Source organism: Diabrotica undecimpunctata, chromosome 2 (genome assembly GCF_040954645.1).
Source record: "Diabrotica undecimpunctata isolate CICGRU chromosome 2, icDiaUnde3, whole genome shotgun sequence".
Lineage (NCBI taxonomy): Eukaryota > Metazoa > Arthropoda > Insecta > Coleoptera > Chrysomelidae > Diabrotica > Diabrotica undecimpunctata.
In genome coordinates, this window is record NC_092804.1 from 174931063 (window position 1) to 174951012 (window position 19950).

The 19950-nt window shown below is 34.3% G+C and overlaps 1 protein-coding gene across 1 annotated transcript in view; it reads left to right on the forward strand.

Annotated features, from left to right (window-relative positions):
• LOC140435261 (uncharacterized) overlaps positions 1 to 14981 on the forward strand; it is a 161928-nt gene extending 146947 nt beyond the window's left edge. The window contains exons 4-8 of the mRNA XM_072524078.1: positions 5996 to 6170; positions 8977 to 9306; positions 9490 to 9690; positions 10027 to 10380; positions 14384 to 14981. Coding sequence (XP_072380179.1) covers positions 5996 to 6170; positions 8977 to 9306; positions 9490 to 9690; positions 10027 to 10380; positions 14384 to 14981 — 1658 coding nt within the window. The remainder of the gene's footprint in view (positions 1 to 5995; positions 6171 to 8976; positions 9307 to 9489; positions 9691 to 10026; positions 10381 to 14383) is intronic.
• Positions 14982 to 19950: the final 4969 nt, after the last annotated feature.

Consider the following 19950-nt stretch of genomic DNA (forward strand, 5'->3'; position numbering starts at 1 on the left):
TAAAATATAAAAGATATATAAGATAAAACTTTTTTTCAAAAATTTAGATTGCGAACTTATTTTCCGAAGACTACTTAATCATTTATGCTAAAATTTTGTGTGGCGTTTTTTTTATACTAAAAAGATTTTTGGGTTACTTTATTATTGAAAAACATTGATTTTTTAATGGTTTTTGCTAATTTTGCAGTATTAATAATTATTTCTCAATTTGCAATCAATTCATTGGCATTATCAGACAAACATTGCTTATCCTTTTAATCCATTAACTGTGGAATAGATACTAAATCATACTAAACCGAATACTAAATGGATTAAATTGATGTTTTATCGACATCTCACTTATAATAAATAGCTACATGTGGTCGTTTTAAAATTTCATGTACGACCCGGTCCACGATGACGTCGATACTCGCACTGATCGTTCTCATTCTATTTGTATGGGCGAGGCTGAGAAGAATATGGGCACAGGTGACAGCTTCGGGCTTTGGGTCAATTGAAGAATGCGGAAGAAGCGATAAAGTAACCTTCCTCTTTTTTTTTTTTTTTTTCGGCCTGAGAGCAAGTTCTTGAATGCAATAAAGCGACAAGTGGGACGTTAAAGCTTGAGCCTAAATATAGTGTTTAAATCACAATCCATTCTTAATGAGGTGCAATATTACTGTTATTTTAAATAAAGTACAAATACTATAATAATTAATATTTTTTATATTGTGACTGATAAAGTAGAAGTTTACTGAAAATTGTTTATTCCTTCAGTAACCGCGTATCACGACAGTCGCTGTAACTAATATCTAACATTTTTTTTTATATTTTACATGGGTAAAATAACAAAAGTTACCTAACCTCGTCCAAATAGTTTGCGTATATTTTTATTTATTAACAATTTAAGTAAAAAATGACTGATTATTACAATTTTCGTTTGTAAGCGAAAATCATAATTTTTTATCAAAAAACTGAAAAAAGAATTTGATAGTTTAGAGAGTTTATTTATTTAACTACTTAATACATATAGTCGGTTCGCTATATTTACGCGGGTTTCGGATTAAAAATTTTATTGTAAGTACCCAGTTTTAATTACCTGCTCTTTGGGGAAATATCAACTGGTCAAATGAAATGAAAAATAATCCATAACTTTTTTTAATTAAATAATAATGGAAAATCTTTTATATAATTGACAGTATAATAAGGAGAATTACTTCATTAATGGAGTCTAATGTGGCTAATAAAAGCCTAATTTTAATTTTATATTACACTTCACACAGAAAATATGGTCTATGTATATTTGTTCCATGGAGAGAATTTCTAATGAAAAATAAAAAAATTTAACTTGCCAACAAAAATGAAAATCAGTCATTATCATCAAAAATATCATAATCGTCATCATCATCACTGTCATCACCATTAATTGTTATTATGATTGGACTTAATTCGTTTATTTTATTTTCACGAGTCCACCAATCTTCTATTAGTTTCTCGCACTTGAATATACAGTTGCACCACACTTCTGGAGTTACAATTGAAAGTACCCCCTAGAAAATATCCATGTTTCGTCTAAATATATAAAATTTGCCCTTTCTTCTTGTAATTTAGAATATTTTCTTAGAAAGTTAATTCTTTTATGCAAAACAGAACTTCTTTCACAAAGGGCTTTTCTGTTATCCTCCTTTTGAAATTTGAAACCCAAATTATGTATCACTTGCCATAGACTTGTTCTGCCAATTTCGTCAAATTTTCTATCTTTTAATTCCGAGAGAATTGTATTTAAGGTCACATGTTCCTTGTTGGCTCGCATTCGATAAATGGTATCACGAATTTCAAATTTTTTTCCATCTGGAATATCTTTCGTTTTCAATGATAGGCGAGTTTTTCGGTGATCTTCTTTCGGCCGTTCATTATTGCGATTTTGTAATACTCCTCTTAGTTTGGTTTCACTAATTCCTAGAGCATCACATACGCGTTGTTGAACAGACATTACCGATTTTAAAGGACCGCCATTTTCTTTTTCATCCGTAAAATACTTATGTACACTACAAATTAGACTATCTACATCTAACACACGTCTAGGCATTTTTAAATATTTCCACCAAACATACAATGTCAACACTGGCAAAGAATCAATTCCACTGCAATATTTTAACAAATTTATACCTACCCTAATGTTATTTTAATGTATTTTAAAATATGACCATTAATGCAGTTTTTACCTAATTTTCTGGGAAGTCGTTTACTGCAACTGGTTATCAATGAGTCATTAGCATAATTTTGTTAATCCGAAACCCGCGTAAATATAGCGAACCGACTATATCTTGTTTGTAGCAAGTCAAAAATACTTAGTATATAAAAAAGGAATATAAAACGTAACTTAAATATATCACAAACAAGAACACATATTAAACAGAAAAAGATTTATGGCTAAGTCACAGTAAGCAGTTCAGTGGATGTTCTGCAATGAGTCATATATTCTTCTGAGCAGTAAAAGCAATGTTCCAGAAGATATTTTTTTATAACTTTTTCGGAATTATTACAGCTTAGCTGTTAAATACTTTTTGGTAAAATATTGTAATAGTTATAATTAAGACAATTTTTATCTCAAAGACGTAATCTACAGCGATTTGTTCGTAAGTAAAGACAGTATCGCGTATTGGGAACGTGAACATCAGACTGCTTTATTAACTGGGTCCGTTTTATGTGAATTTCAGTCAGAACAATTTTAATGTTTCAAAGTTGACAACCCTTGCTAGTTGGGGAATAACAAATATTGAACTAAATAGCTTTTTATTTAGTTGTGAGATATGAGCTGACCAGTTCAGTCTATACAGACAAGTTATAAGCTTAAGAGGGATACCTCTAATTCGATAGTAATTTAATTTGTGAAACAAAATGTGTGAAACGCAGTCAAAAGCCTTCAACAAGTCGCAAAGAGAACTTGCTATGCGATTGTCGCGTTCAAGCCCCTCAATCACCTCGCTAACAACATTAAATACCGCGTTCGTAGTAGAACGAGCACTTCTGAATCCATATTGTGAGTTGCTAAAGTAATTATTTGACTCATAATAGGAATAAAATTGTTGTTTGATAACCTTTTCAATCACTTTCCCAAATGTAGAAACAATACTTATGGGTCTGTAATTGTCAATTTTTGAGGAATCACCTTTTTTGTAGATAGGTAGTACTTTTAAGAATTTTAATACTTTCGCAAATACTCCAGCTAATAAATTAATTTATTAAGATGAATGAATGGTGTTAAAACTATTTGGTAAGTTTCTTTTAAAATTTTGCTATTAATTTCCGGAACGTCATTACAATTAGAGTTACTAAGAACTTTATTATTTGAGAGACCTCTTCTTGCACAACGGAACGAAAAAAATAACTTGTTCGGAGAAGGATAATTTCTATAATTGAAGAAGATATTAATAGTGGGAAGAGATGTTATTATATTCTCTGCAATTGTATTAAAAAATTTATTTATTTCGTCTGGAGGTAGATCAGGTTGTACCGAACTGGATCTTGTATCTTTCGAAATTTACTATTTTCCAGCAGTCTTTAGGTTTATTTTTGGAATTAGTAATAAAATTACAGTAAGTTGACTTTTTAGCAATTTGCAATTGCCAAGGTAGAAAAGCTCCAGGACCCGATAATATACCAATTGAACTATTGAAGATAATTGATGAAGATAATATTAATGTCTTGGTAGACCTTTTTAACTCCATATACAAGACGGGACACATACATACATAACAGAATCCACATGAAATTAGAACAAGAAATAAGTGATTCACAGATGGGTTTTAGAAAGGGTCTAGGAACTAGAGAAGCATTATTCGGAGTCAATGTTCTGACACAACGATGTCTGGATATGAATCAGGACATATATGCTTGCTTCATAGACTTTAAAAAAGCTTTTGACAGAGTTCAACATGAAAAGCTTTTAAGTATTCTTAAGACCAAAAACATAGATAGTAGAGATCTACAAATTATATCAAATCTGTATCAAAATTAGAAAGCAAGAATAAGGGTCGAAGGAGAACTGACAGAGGAAGTAAGTATACTCAGAGGAGTTCGACAAGGGTGCATACTTTCACCACTCTTATTCAACGTCTACAGTGAAGTGATATTTCAAGAAGCTTTATTGGATATTGTGGAAGGTATTTTGGTCAACGGAAATAGCATTAATAATATTAGATATGCGGACGATACGGTCATATTTGCAAGTGACATGGAAGATCTATAGTACATAATACAACATGTATACAATGCATCTGAAAGGTACGGACTGCAAATGAATCTCAAGAAAACGAAATCAATGATATTCTCAAAAAAACCACAAAATGTAGATAACCTGATCATCAATAATACAACGATCGAAAGAGTAACAACATATAAATATTTAGGAACGTGGCTAACCGAAGATGGAGATCAAACAAAAGAAATCAGATCTAGAATAGAAATGGCAAGAAACACGTTCATAAAATTGAAGAACTTACTTTGCAACCGTAACCTTAATCTAGAGATCCGCACAAGAATGCTACGTTGTTACATTTTTTCTACTTTACTATACGGCATGGAAGCGTGGACAATAAAACAGTCTGAAATGAAAAAATTTAACTCATTTGAGATGTGGTGCTACAGGAGAATCCACAGAATATCGTGGACTGAAAAAGTAACTAATATAGAGGTGTTACAAAGAATGTGAAGTCATAAAAACTGTTCAAATTAGAAAGATTTAATATCTGGGTCATATAATGAGGGGCGAGAAGTGCGTATTACTTAGATTAATTATGCAAGGGAAGATACAAGGGAAGTGAAACCCAGGACGACGCAAAATATCCTGGCTAAAACATTTGAGAGAGTGGTTCGGTTGCAGCTCATTAGAATTATTCAGAAGCGCGGCCAATAAAATTAAAATGGCGATGATGATTTCCAACCTCCGATAGAAGGAACCTGAAGAAGAATTGCCAATTATATTAAAATTTTTGTTGTTAATTATATTTTGAACAAATTGTCGTACTTTTTTAGTGGAAAATCCTTTATAAATGTTAAAGAAATCTTTTAAAAACCTCTAGCTATAAGCCATTTTTGAAATTTACCAGTATTTACGATTTTGTCATTGTCACAATATAAACGATCAAATTTACGACCCAACAAACTCTGTCGTACTGCTGCAGTCTGACTTATTTTTCTGCCGTCAAATCGCGCCGATTTGGTCGAATGGTGCAAATACACGATCAAATTACGTTCAATTTTGTAGCATTCGACAAAATCGTACTGCGGCGTTGGAACGTGGGTGGCGGGCTTTAAAGCAATTCAATCACCTACCTAGATGATGCATCAAAATCTTCTTCTAAGCTCAGTGCATCAACAACCTATATTGGTTTTGTAGCAAATATTGAAGCTTATACGGGTGTTCCCATGTTACTAACTTGGGTTATCCATGCTACAAACCTTGTTTCTAATTACACGTAAGACGAGGCTTTCATTGTTTTTTTTTCATCGTGGTAGAAAAGATTTCTGACATAGACGCAAATCAAATAAGTTTGTCGTTTTATTTTAAAATGTCTCTCACTGGCGACTCACCTTCCGTACTGAAGAGATATAAGTTGGTTGGCGGAAAGCACGGTTTTCAATTTTACTTACGAGTTCTAACTCTTGATTAATAGTTAACAAAACCTTTTTCATTTACACGAAAATGTTAACAAAACAATAAAAAGGACTGTATATCAAAATAAAATACACAATTAATTCAACAAACTGTAAACTAAGGCTAAGTCACAAAATAAGCACGTTAATAACCCCCTTCCACCACTACCTTGCAGTCATAGTCCTGGTCATGATAAAACTACTTAGTCTAACCAACAAATAATAAAATCATCCAAAATTACGCGTCCTAACAGGTCAAAAGTAGCCGGAATCACGTGTCAGTGATTTATAATAAATTAACTAATATACAAATAATAAATAGATTAATATTTTAATGTCATTCCCATTCTTATTTCAGATGAAGATTGGAACGGAGACCCGGCAGAGTCAACAATATACTTAATGCATCAACCTACTCAAATAATCAAATCCAGGGACAAATCACCAGAAGCGAATCCAAGATTTTCCAGATATGCCGAACCACAATTACCATCAACAGAAAAAGTAAACTACCGATCGAACAAAAACGTTAGGTAAATTTTTCTATCTAAAAACTGCTTTTTAATATATCAATTTTTTAAAATAATCAATCTGTATATCAATAAAATAAGCGGTTCTGATTTATGTAAATATATTTATTTCTAAGTTTACAGTACGATAACCTCTTATTAACTAACCAAACTAATATCATCGCAGCTTATATATGCAAGTTATTATGTACTAGAATAATCTGGAATAGTCCACCTCTATTCTCGCCTCGATCTGTCAGCCGGTCGATACATCAGGAATGTTCTCGAGATACACACATCATTGCCTCGAGAGATGCAACTCTTATATCGGGTACGGCTCTAAATAAGCTTGTTCGTTACACTGCACCCCTCTTAAATCTGAGCGTCTCGATCAGCAACTTTAGATAAAGTCCCAGGATAGCGGAATGTACAGGACTCTCTAGTTCTACATAAACCCCTCAGAAAAAAATAACAGTCTACCGTCTTTAAAGGACACGATTTTTTCGGGTTAATGCAACACACAGTAATTAGTACACTGGTTTCTCGGAAGATCACTTCAAGCATGCTTCTGACAATCTTCCAATCCAGATTTTCTAGTGCATGGTCTATCTTGGGTAACGCCAAATTCTTGATGTCATAATTGCACACGATTTTCTTCAAATTAGTTAGAGCACGCCATATATCCTCGTAGCTTGCCTTGTCTGTGTACGACTTCCTAGTCACCATATACATCAAAGATCGAGGACCATCTTCTAGTCTCAGTACTCTTCCAACTTTAGGTTGCTGATTTTTTAACTCGTCCAAACGACCGAACTATAGAATACAGAGGAGATTCCTTTAGTAATCTCAAGGTCTTTTGAAACACAGTGGGCTAGAGAGACGATATGCGGAACACTAAAAGATGCTGCTGAACTTCTTTGGTCACGCCAAATCTAGCACTCTTTCTCTCTGCATAATTTGACATACATTCATTAAAGCTTGGTCGCCGGTCATCTTTGATCTTATGTTGAAGGGTTCATGCTTCTTCGTTTTTATTTGAGCCAGCATAAGCTGCAAGACGATTTATTGAACTACTTTTGGTTTACCTTCCGGCAACTTTTTAATTTGGTATTTTAAGTCATTTATTATATTTCTAATTTTATACGGACCTTCCCATTGTCTTTGCAGTTTCGGAGACAATCCTCAACGACGTTGTGGATTATAAGCCAAACAAGATCATTTACTTCAAAGGTTTCATTCTTGCATCTAGAATCACATTAATATTTTATTCTGTCACTGGCTAAATGGCCAGTGTTGTCGGACAATTTCATGAATATTGTTCATTCTCAACTTCAGGCGGTCGCCTTATTCCTCGCTTGCAACATGTTCTTCAGAAGGTCTGCAGCTAAACTCTAGGTCGCAGAGCAAACGAACTTCACGACCTAACATCAGGCAGGTTGGAGTCTGGCCTGTAGTTTCATTCACGGCCGAGCGGAACGCCATTAGAAAAAAAATGTGCTGGCCCCAATCTCTTTGATAATTGGATACAACTTTGAACATGTGTTTACCCATCGTTCAATTGATTCACCCTCTCGACCATTCCATCTGATTGAGGATGTAGGGGTGTCGTTCGGGTCTTATTGACACCAATCAATTTACAAACGTTTTGGAAGAGGGTTGACTCAAAGTTTCGTCCTTGGTCGGAGTGGATCTCCAAGGGAACACCAAATTTTCTGAAGAATTTTTTAACAAGTAAATCTGCAACAGTAGCAGCTTCTTGATTTGGTATCGCATAGACCTCAGTCCATTTAGTAAAATAATCCTTGTCAGAAATTGAAAAAAGGCCAAGTTGTCTCAATAAAATAGATGACGGCATACGGTTACCTTCGACTTGGAGATTTCTCATAAAGAAAATATCGTCCGCTACACCGTTAGTCAAAATGCTACTGTCAGATATGTTCGCGCCAATCCTCACGTTAACCACTACGCCAACCTCCTTCCAAACCACGTCACCATCAACGGTATCAATGAACCGTTCTCTATTCCCAGCACCAGTAATGCGTTGGTTAGCACCTCAAATACACCTCGAAAGCCTGAAGAAGACATCGAAGAGGATGTCGAAAGCTTAGCGCAATCAAAATCGACGCGCGGTTCAACACGGAAGCGGTTCAACACGGAAGACTGTTGAGTTTAATATTAATTCCTGTAATAGTATTATTCTTAGCTCTAAGTTTAATATATATATATATATATATATATATATATATATATATATATATATATATATATATATATATATATATATATATATATATATATATATATATAGACATCTTTAAGGAATATTACCGTTTAATTTAATATAAAAAACTGTGCACTCGTAAGTGAATGGGATATTCATTAATTTTATATTAATTAAAAAAAAATTAATATAAAATTACTTTAATTGGGAATCTTCCGGCTTTCTGTGTTTCTGTGTTTTTGCTGATTTATTTAATAGATTAATTTTTGATGTTTCTTCACAATAATAACATATTAATGCTACAGATCTTTTAAAGGTAAGATCATTTACTTAATTGTTTTTCATATAGATGTATCGCTAATAATACTCTTTTAGATGAACTGATGATGCCCAATGAACATTGGGCGAAACGTCTTCAATAAATAGATAAAGTAGCACAACTCTTGTCTTTTTTATCTCCAAATTGACCGAAAATATCCCATTCACTTACGAGTGCACATTTTATATATATATATATTTATATATGTATATATATATATATATATATATATATATATATATATATATATATATATATATATATATAACAAAAGTGATTCTCTGTTTTAGGGACGAAACCCAAAAATATCTGGAGAGGCCTGTTGCTAAATATACCGAAAAGAATTTCATCAAGCGGCAGAAGAGTCCTGAGAATAAAAATTACGAAAAGCAGTTTGTCGAAAGGCAGAAGAGTTTGGAAAAGGATAGGCATTCGAAAGACATGGATAAGAAAGAAAATTATAGAGACAATAGATATTATTATCATGAAGAAGATGACAGAGAGAAATACTATGCTTCTGAAAGGTACCACGAGAAGGAAAAACCGATCAATGATATCTCTAACAAAATGGAAAAGGCCCAGATGTATTTTGATGACGATGGTTTTGATGAAAATATAAGGTACGCCATATTTTTTCAACTAATTTTAGTATTCAATTTTTTTCCATAAAAACTAAGACATTATTGCTTCAGATACCATTCTATTTTTTTAATTGTATTATTTTCCAAATTTGTAAATAAAGTTATCAATATATTAATATTAATAGTTTCGCTGTATATATTATAACTATTTTCATCTCTTAGATACCGCCAAAAACAAGACTATGACAAGGAACGATCACGGTACACTTATGAAGAAGAAGAGTATTTTAAAAACAAACAACAGCCTATGCCTAAAGTACGTCAACGTTATCCTTCGGAGGACTCAAAATTTTACAAAGAGGCCTTTAGACATGACAACAGTGGACCGAAAAGTCCCTCTAGAAGTTCTCCAGATAACTCTAGGTAAGTACAGTTGAACAATTTAAATCTTCAGAGGGCAAAATGGATTGTAAATGCGTTTGTAATTCTTCTATATTTTCTATGACCTCCTGTTTTTGATCCATATGCTCATCCGTAGTAAGACACTTAAGTTCCATCTTCTATCGATGGTTTACTTTCCTGTATTCTAGTACACTCATTCTCCTACTGCCATATTACTATATTCTAACTGAGTTTCTCTTACAGCTATTTATGTATCAAAATTGCCCCCCATATATTTATTTTTTCTACCGCCTCAAAGATAATTTATTACCTTACCTTTATGTATTTATACTATTTGTAATTATTGTTTATTTTTAGGTATTATTCTGAACCTGAAATAAAACCTAGATCCATGCCCAGGCCAACGCAAAAAGACAATTTTTTAAAATCACAGTCGAGAAGTGACAGAGAAGAGAAATCGTTAAAATCCCAAGATTACTACGATGACGGTAGAAAAAATTGCCAGATTAGATCTGGTACTCCTAGTTCCGATGATATTAAAGCACCTAGCGATAGATTTAAGAATGCGAAAGAGAAATTTATGTTAATGGAAAGAGAAAGATTGGAGCACGAGAAAAGAAGACCGGAACCGCCTATTTCTCCGACGAATGTTAAAGACAAGCCATTTGCAAAGCGGTACAATGATGTTGCGTACTCAAACGGACGAGAAAGGTAAGAATAAAAGCATACGGGCTCATTCGAATTGATATTTAATATAGGTGTTAGTACATAGTCTAACGAGTCCTTACACATTTAATTCGGATAAAAATTACATCAGTTACAGCTGGATAAGTTCCAGCAGCGCCCTCTATGATTACTATTTGCAGTAACAAAAAAAGTAGACGCAACATGGTGTATTGTCAATTATACTTTTAAACTGCCTCTAATAAAATCGATCATATTTGGAACCCCCAAGATAATTAAAATAATCTTCATCGACTTATATACATTGGTCTACAAAAATGTTCCCATTACTCTATTTTTAATAGTTCATAATATATACTTAGTGGTAAACGTCCAGGTCCCAGTGGTTTTTGGACACCCTGTATATATCGGTGTACCTAAAAATATTCTTACTGAGTTTCCGTTTAGTTATGTGGATCTAGTTTCTTTTTCCATTCTGTATTTAGGCCTTTTACTATTTTGCTTTCAAGTATTTTTTTTTGGCAATATTTTTTATACGTTTTATATTATTTTTACATCTACCAACTGTGACGATAATATACTCTTATCGTGTAAAGTATGCTTATTGTTTTCAACATATTTTTATACCGTCACTGGCAGTATAAAATACCAAGCATAAATCCATTATTGGTCACCACCAAAGAAAGCAGGAAAAAAACGACTCACGCTTGCCGGCATTGATCGGTTAGGATATCGTGTTGGAGTTCTTGTATCCAGGACTCCCACACGAACAGCACACCACACAGAGTGGGGATGGTCGTTTAGCCCATTTGTGCATCATGTAACCGCATCTGCCGTGTTGGGTTCTGATTCGGTTCAGCATAGTCCATGTGTTCCGCGGTAAGTCAAAACCTGATGGTTTTTGTGTGATGCAGGGTAAGCTGCTATTTTGTTGTTCCAATCATTCTCGAGTCCAAGTGGTCGTTAATATGAACTCATTTTCCACAGCAGTCTGTGCTATTTTTATTGGCGGTCGTCTGGAGCGTATACCGTTACCGTTGGCAGAATCTATATCTTAATGGATTGGCAGAATCTCGTTAATAAGTATCTTTCTATACTCACTAGTGAGGGAGTGTATGCGCTGTAGTTTGGGTGGTAAAATGTCGCTCAGTACTGGAAGCCATGCGTAGGGGTGGATTTGATAACACCAGCAATCATTCTTATTGTATTGTTCAATTTTGGCATCTACTTTGTGTATATTTGGGCTGTTAGGCCAGGCTGAAGAGCAGTATTCCGCGGTTGCGAAGACAAGGCCCAGGGCAGATGATCGCAAGGTGGAAGCCGATGCTCCCTATGTTGTGCCCCATAGGTTCTGGATGATGTTGTTTCTGGATTTAAGTTTTTCCGCTGTTTTTAACAGACGTTCCTTGAAAGATAGGGTTCTATTAAAAGTCATCTCAAGGTACTTTGGTGCTTTATTGTAGGTGAGTGTGATGTTTTCGAATGGAATGTTGAGTGTTCTTTCTGCAAGCTTGTTATTTAGGTGAAAACTGGAAACCTTTATTTTGGTAGCGTTTGGTTGGAGCCTCCATTTACGGAAATACTTTCCCACTGTGTGTAAGTCCGCTATGAGGATTTCTTTTATTTGTTCAAATGACTTACACCTTATTGCAAGGAACCAATCATCGGGGTAACCAAACTTCCTTGATCTAATTTCTGGTATATCAGCGATGTACAGGCTAAAGAGAAGAGGAGCTAGGACAGATCCCTGAGGTAGTCCGTTCTTTAGTTTTCTTGGGGTGCTCTTCTCGGTTCCAATGACTACTTAAATCGTTCGGTCGGCTAGCATGCTGTTGATTATTCGAGCGATGGATTTACAGGAGAGCTTGTGTATCATGCTTTCTCTCCAGACTGTATCGTAGGCCTCTGTTAGGTCTATGAATGCGGCTGCACTTTTAAGTTTTCTTTCGAATCTTGCCTCAATAAGTGTGGTAAGTGAAAGAACCTGATCTGCGCAGCTTCTTTTCGGTCGGAAACCTGCCTGATCAACCGGTATTCATTCAAGTAGCTTTGGACTAATTCTGTTGTAGATAAGTCGTTCTAGTAGCTTGTACGTCGCCGATAGTAGGGTTATTGGTCTGTAGTTCCTAGGGTTGTTATCATTTGGTTTCCCTAGTTTTAATATGGTAATGATCTTCGAGCATTTAAGTTCCTGTGGTATAGTACCGTTCTTTATAATGTATGTGAAAAAGTGAGCCATCGATTCTCTCGCATATTTGTCGCTGTTAATTAAGAATTCGGGATGATTATTGTCAAAACCTGGGACTTTACCTAGCTTTAAATCCTTGAGAGCTATAGTGACTTCTTCGCAAGTGAAAGGGCGGGAGTATTGGGTTTCTGTAGATTGGAATTTTAAAGTTTTGAGCTCTCGTTTTACCTTGATTGTGTGTGACGGGGCCTTAGATGTTGATACCACATGTGAGACGATAGTGTTTGGATTAGTTGTTGTTTTGTTCCTTGTAATGGGAGTTCCGCTTCCTAATTTTCCTAGTAGTTTCCATGCTTGTCTTTTTGATGTTTAAAATTAAGACTTTCTACAGTTTCTGTCAATTATTGTTGTCTCGCTGCATCTAAGCTATGGAGCAGTTCATCGGCTAATACTTGATCGCCACTTTCAAGGAAATTTTGGTACAGTTCTTCGCTGTTATGGAACCAACCAGGAATATATTCTTTTCGGTAACCTCTTGGTACATGATTTTTGACCGTGCTTATTACAGCTCCAACGAATATTTTGTAATTTCTGATGGTAGGGGGTATCCAGCCTAGAGCCTTGTCCAGTTCCGCAGAAAAGCTACTCCACATAGCTTTCTTTAGATTTCACTGTGGGCGAGGGATAAATGTGATTATAGGAATCTGAGTTCCTGTCTCTATGATCACTGGGCGGTGTTAGCTGTGTGGGAAGTCGTCCATTACTTTTCGAGAGACTACTAGAGGTTGCCCGTTTTTATTAGTAGAGACAAGGCATAGATCAGGATTGTACTTCTTCCATGCTGCTGACATGAGTGTAGATCGGTCTTTAGCATCAAACTTAAGTGACAGATGTTCGTACTCCGCCCATTTTACTAGTGCATTCCCATTGCTTTTGCATTGTTTATATTTTCACTACTCATGATGACTGTTGTAGTCCCCCACGTATATTAACGGGTGCGGATGTGTGTGAATGACTTGAGCTGGCCAGGATATAGCTGGTGGTTTGTAGGTATTAGTAACGGTGATGCTTCCAATTTTTACAACAACATTATGAATTTAATCATTGGTACACGTGGAGACAAGGACGGCGGTTTCTATGTTTTGTTTAACGTACGTTGCTGTGCCTTTTTCGTAGTTGTTCTTCCGTTTCGCAGTGTGTTTCCTGTAGAGCTACCAGGTCGTTATCTTTTAGAAATTTTCATAAGTACTGGCTCTTTGAATAGCTTATGCTTTCTAGATTTAAGTCACAAATTCGGATTATACGTCCGAGTTTTCTAGTCGTTGGGTCCTGAGAAGGGTCATTTGTATTATTGTTAATTTGCCTTCTGATAAAGTTTAACGGCATTGTTTACAGTATGTCTCTGGTCAGGAGATCCTGAGATTATCTGACCGCCAGTATTTGCTAGTTCATTTAGCGTTATGCACGTAGGGTGCACGTGTAGTACTCTACTACGGACGCGAACTAGCCCTACACTCCAGTGTTGTACACCCCTATCTCGCATCAGAGTGCTATAGGGAGGAAAGGGACGGTCTGGAGCTTTGGAGCTAAGTTCCAAAAGTAAGCTAAGTAATTCTTGTCATTCACGAATTAATGCATCTTCCTCCAATAAATTGGAATACCCGAATGTCGTACTACAGTTTGTGCAAGTTTCTCAGGCTGGGTTCAATTAAATTGCTACTACATTAAACATGCGTTTAATGTAGTCATCGAGTTACTTTCTCGTCTTTTGCCTTGTCGTCTAAGGTCTACGACAGCCGAATATGTAATGCATGTATAATTTATTCTTTTTATATGTTTTAGATATTACAACGAACGTAGAGAGCACCATTTTGAAGAACCGAAACCGACGCCATTGCCAAGGCATATTCCGGAGGAGGTCCGATACAGGGAAAGAAATAGAGACATGCATTGCGATATGAGGGAGCGAGGACGGGATTCTCCATTGGTTAGATACCGCAACAACGACAAATACGATCCGAAACGTAAGTCAATGTTTTCTCTCATCGAGGAAGAGCACAGGAAGAACTCAAACGAAATAGCGAAAGAGCTAAAGAGACGGTCCTATATGGATGGAGGAAACTACGACGATGACGTAGATATAATACCCAACGACAGAGATAGATACTATCAAGAACTACCAGAATCAGAGAGGTTTATTGAAAACTATTCAAAGTCTAGCGTAGAAATAGATAAGGTTGGGGAGATGAAATACGATCAAAAGTTTGTAAAAAATCAGAAACAAAGCAAAAACTCCGCCGGTTATAGGCACAGCTACGCAGAACCCAAATTAAGAATGGAAAAGGACCTTAGGAAAAATTTATCAGAAATGTTACATAGAACGAATAGTTCGGTTGGTAATAACGGTAGAGTAGGTATAGCGAGCGTACATCCTTATTAATATATTTTTAAGTATTCAACTTATATTTTACTGAGATGTATTGGAGGGTTTGATTTGGTTAATGAGTTTAAACTTTCATTCGTCTGTATGTTATACAACCCACAAATCAGTCGAGCTTATCCGGTAATCAGTAAATGCAAAATTTTTTGTATATCCAAATGTTTTTGGACCTCGTGTAGACTTATATAGACCAGGAAAAGATGATTTATCAAGACAGTCCCTATAAGTAATATCTCATAATTGTTTTATCTTTTATATTATGTTAATGTTAGTTATGAAAATCCATCCAAAATTTTTGATTTTTCTTTAAAAAAAGTGTTTGCTCTACTCTTTCAGTGCCTCTTTTTTTCAGCAAACGAAAAAATATTTTTTACCTGAAATGTACTTAAAACAGTTCATATAATACTTTTTGGACATTAAAAAAAATATATAACATGTATATATATAAAAATATATATTATGAGTTCATTTGTACCCAAGAGTACTTAACAAATCTAAAAAACTTGCGCATATGAAACATAAAAAAGCCATTTCTTTCCTTTTGAAGGCACAAATGGACTTCTGACATTTCCATCTTAATTTTCCTATACCTACAACCAAGGTTTTTGTATCTTAAAGGTAAAGGTAGCTCTGAAAAAGCACGAAACGCGTTCAACAATATGAAAAAGTGGTTCACAAGCAAAATCTCAATGGAACTAAAATTAAGACTGGTCAAGTGTTATGTCTTCCCGATCTTGTTCTATGGAGCAGAGGCATGGACCACAACGGAAGCCACCCTGAAGAAACTAGAATCATTTGAGCTGTGGATATATCGCCGTATTCTTCGGATATCCTGGACAGACCACATCACTAACGTGGAAGTAATGCAGAGAATAGGCAAAAGCAAAGAAATAATCTTCACCGTAAAGAAACAGAAGCTTGAGTACTTCGGACATGTCATGAGACATACTAAGTACCGGCTGCTACAGTTACTAGTTCAAGGAAGAATCGACAGTAGGAAAGGAGCGGGAAGAAGACGACACTCATGAACCTGCGACAATGGTTCGGACTAACATCGACCGAACTGTTCAGAGGTGCCGTAAACAAAGTCAAAATAGCCTTGTTAATAGCCAACGTCCGAAACGGATAGGGCAAAGGAAGAAGAAGAAGAACGGTAGCTGTGGATGCCCTGGAAAATCTCCAATATTATCAAATTGCACCCCCGTAAGAGGTCTAATTTCAATGTTTTGGACTAGATGAATCGCTTGAAGGTCTTCCCCGTTTTCAGTTAGTAAAATAGTTGACTTTTATGAGGGCTTCACCAAATTTCATCCTAAAGTGTAGAAGGTCCATATCTTTTATGGAATTCCTAAAGTAATCATGTCTCGTTTATACTCTAACCAAGATTTTGTTAGGGCCATGTCAACTATGATTGACTTGATTAATTTTATTTCCATGGTCTATAACCTTAGTAGCTGAGCTAGAGGGAGTCCGCTCAATATAGGGAAAACAATGCATTAGAGAGAGAAGTACCTGCGTTACCTTCGTTACATGTGTAAGAATGAGAACAATATATGTTAACATCACAAGCCCCGCTCCAATATGACTGCCATTAATTCGTTACTTTTAAATCTAAATTAATTTACAAATTATTTTTGAGATTTAACTATTATCCGCTAGTCGGCGCCAGTAATTCGCCATTTTTTAATAATCTACAAATTACTTTGTAGTTCAAGTATTATCCGCTAGTAGACCGCAGCCATCAGCTGTCAAATTTTCTAATTTTTGGTCTGTAAAATCTTCTGCTTTTTCTGCCTGTCAATTCTTCTTCATTTTCTAATGCAAATTCATAATTTGTAGAATTTTACAATTTCCTACATGCTATGAAGGCATTTCTTTCTCTTACAGATTGTTTGCCCTTTATTGGACGGAATAATCCTAATTCATCTACTAACCATACCAGCACTATTTTCATATGACGCCCGGCGACGCTTCATTACTTACAACAGAAACCCACACGATAAAAGACATCGTTTCCTCTATACACAGAGAGCTTGTAACTTGATAGAGAGATCTTGTGTGCTGGTAAAGCGACGTCTTTAAATTTTAACCCAACGATAAACACCCATTGTACTGTAATGTTTTCTAATAATAACTAATTTATTTACTATTTTTTTATTATTTTATAACATAATGTAATATTGGAAACTCGCTTGTTAATACATTCGGGCCAGCGTAAGGACAGAAATACTTTTTTACTTGTTTCCTCCGAAGACAAACTTAACACATTTTTAAAGAATACGTTTTAATTTTCGTTTCACCTACCTTCTAATATACAGGGTGTACAATTCAGTCGGCGCCATATGGAAAACTTTTTTATTTTTAATTTTATGAAAAAAGTTATCTTTATAAAGTTATGAATGTTCTAAAACCTAAAACCTAGAATGCAATCAGTAAAAAATATGAATTTTATGTATAGGTTGACAATATCCACAATTCATATTTTTTGACAAACCACGTATATGTCTGAAAAATTTAATATTTAACTTTTTATAAAGAATTATAAAATAAAAAAGTTTCCAAATGGTGCCGACTTAATTGGACATTCTGTATATAAATTATTGAGTTAGGTTAGACCACTTGATTGACTTGAGAAATCTAAATATATTCTTTGTCATTGAGGGTTTTTATTTGACACATACGTTGATCTTAATTGACAGCTATGTTTATTTTATATTATAATTTATAAAGTCGTGTCTTTTAATTTGAAAAGTCAAACTTCTATATTGAAATGTGGGAAACAACTAAAAAAATGCAAAAAAATATAGTTGAGATGAAATTAGCTAAGAAGCGTTTATTCCCGCGCTTCTAGGCCAAATAGAGTAAGGGATAAGCTCGACTGACTAGAGTAACTAATAATCGGGCAATGTCTATACGATAGGCATCTATGGAATCAGCTTGTACTTCATGTTAAGTAATTTTAACTAAGTTTATATAAAATTAACAAAAAATCTCAGTTTTTACAGCAGTACTTAGTAATAATACATTTGTTTTCGGGCTTATAGGTCACGGTCTGGAATTATTTCTATACCAATTACTAATGTTCTGGTCCGTTTTGTCAAAATGGATTCAGCAATTATTGTTAACTATAACTTCTTCTGTCACAAACCAACTGTAATCCAATCGTTGAAGTGTTGAGTAGATATTGACAAATTCGACATTTACGACCCGATATTTTATATTTCCTAGTGATCTGGTTCAAATCTATTTGAGATATATAGATTCTTTATGATGTTAAGCATTTCTGAATTCTTAGAGACCCGTGCATATCTCTTAGTTTGATACTTTATGATGCCATCCCTTCAAATGAAGCCTGATGATAGACAAAAATTTTAATAAGGGAGATTGGAATCTTTGACATTTTTGTGAAGGCACATAATCAATTTAAAAAAAAAAGTGGTCATAAAAAAGAAAAATGATAGTTTTTCCACTAAGGAAACGTGCTGTGTTTAGTTATACATTTTTAAAATGTCTCTCTGTCTGACCTATGTTTAATGTTATTAAATGTAAAACGTATGCCACAATGATTTTACACCGTGTGCCCTATCATCTATAACGTTTGTATCTTTGTTTTTTTTATGTGTTTATTTTTATGATTTTAAAATTTCAAGCATACTTTTTTACATTGTTACTTTATGTAAAATTTTGTTATAGTCGAATTCATGGTTTTTCGTTATGTTCAATCGTTTTCTCATACTGATTGTAATGAAACTGATTGTGTTCAGGTATACGCTTCTGAAGTTTCTACCGGTTTGTCCCAACGAATTGCTGTCTTTTGATCTGTGGTCGACATTTATTTTTATGCTTTTTTTATGTTCTTTGTTCTTTATGTAAAATTCTAAAGATATACTAAGAATTGTATTATAATTACACAGTTATAAACTTTTGATATGTCTACCTGTTTGACTTATATACAATATTGATTCTTAGAATGTATGCATACATACAACTGATTTTATACATACTTCACTTACAGTCTCTAACATCTATACAGGTATATCTGTTGTTTTTCATATGTTTACCCTGTTTTGATACGTTTTTTTGTAAGAAAAAATGTTTCTAGAATCGTGGTAATCCTTTTCATTTTTTATGTGTGATTACATGGAATCATAACACTTGTTTTTATATTATCTGATTGAATAAATTGTATATTAACAAAAGCTAAGAGTCATTTTTGAAGTAATACTAATTATGCTTTAGGGTTTGTCTCCTGATTTTAATTTTTTTCAATGACCAATAATATATCTTGATCTTTTATGCGGTTCAGAATATTTTCCAATACTTTTTACTAGTAAATTTTGGACCTGAGCGTAAAAAACTCGCTGCATGAGTTGTCTTCTATAATTTATCTGTTAACTTCTTTCAAAACAATATTTCAGGAGCTGAATAGAACGAAAACAGTGCAAATATTACACTAGTACAGCTAGTTACACGATTTCATAGATTTAATTTAAACAGAAATGAATGTATTGAAAGAAAATCATTTGAACATATTTACCATCAAGTTAGAATCTATGGAGAAGCTATGAGCATATTAACGTGTGTATTAAAAACGGCGTAGGTAGGCGTGGCTAACGGTGATACCAATATGGCGGTGGGATCATGGTCGGACTCAATAATATTAAAACTACTATAACAATATGACTAGTTATTATATTATATACATAAAGATAAATTAATACAGTCAAATACTATTAATTTATTCTCTGAAGTACGGGCCATTACTTTGGTTACATATTTGTATACTAACCTGTAGAACGTTATTCCTGAAGATTTTGTATTAACATTGCTTCTGCCACTGCAACTACGTTGAGAACAAGAAACCATTATTATGCACTATCACAATATATTATAACAGTTTCTATAAAAGTATTATAAAACTAAAATATTCGAAAAACAACAAACGTAAATAAACATATACGATCTGTCA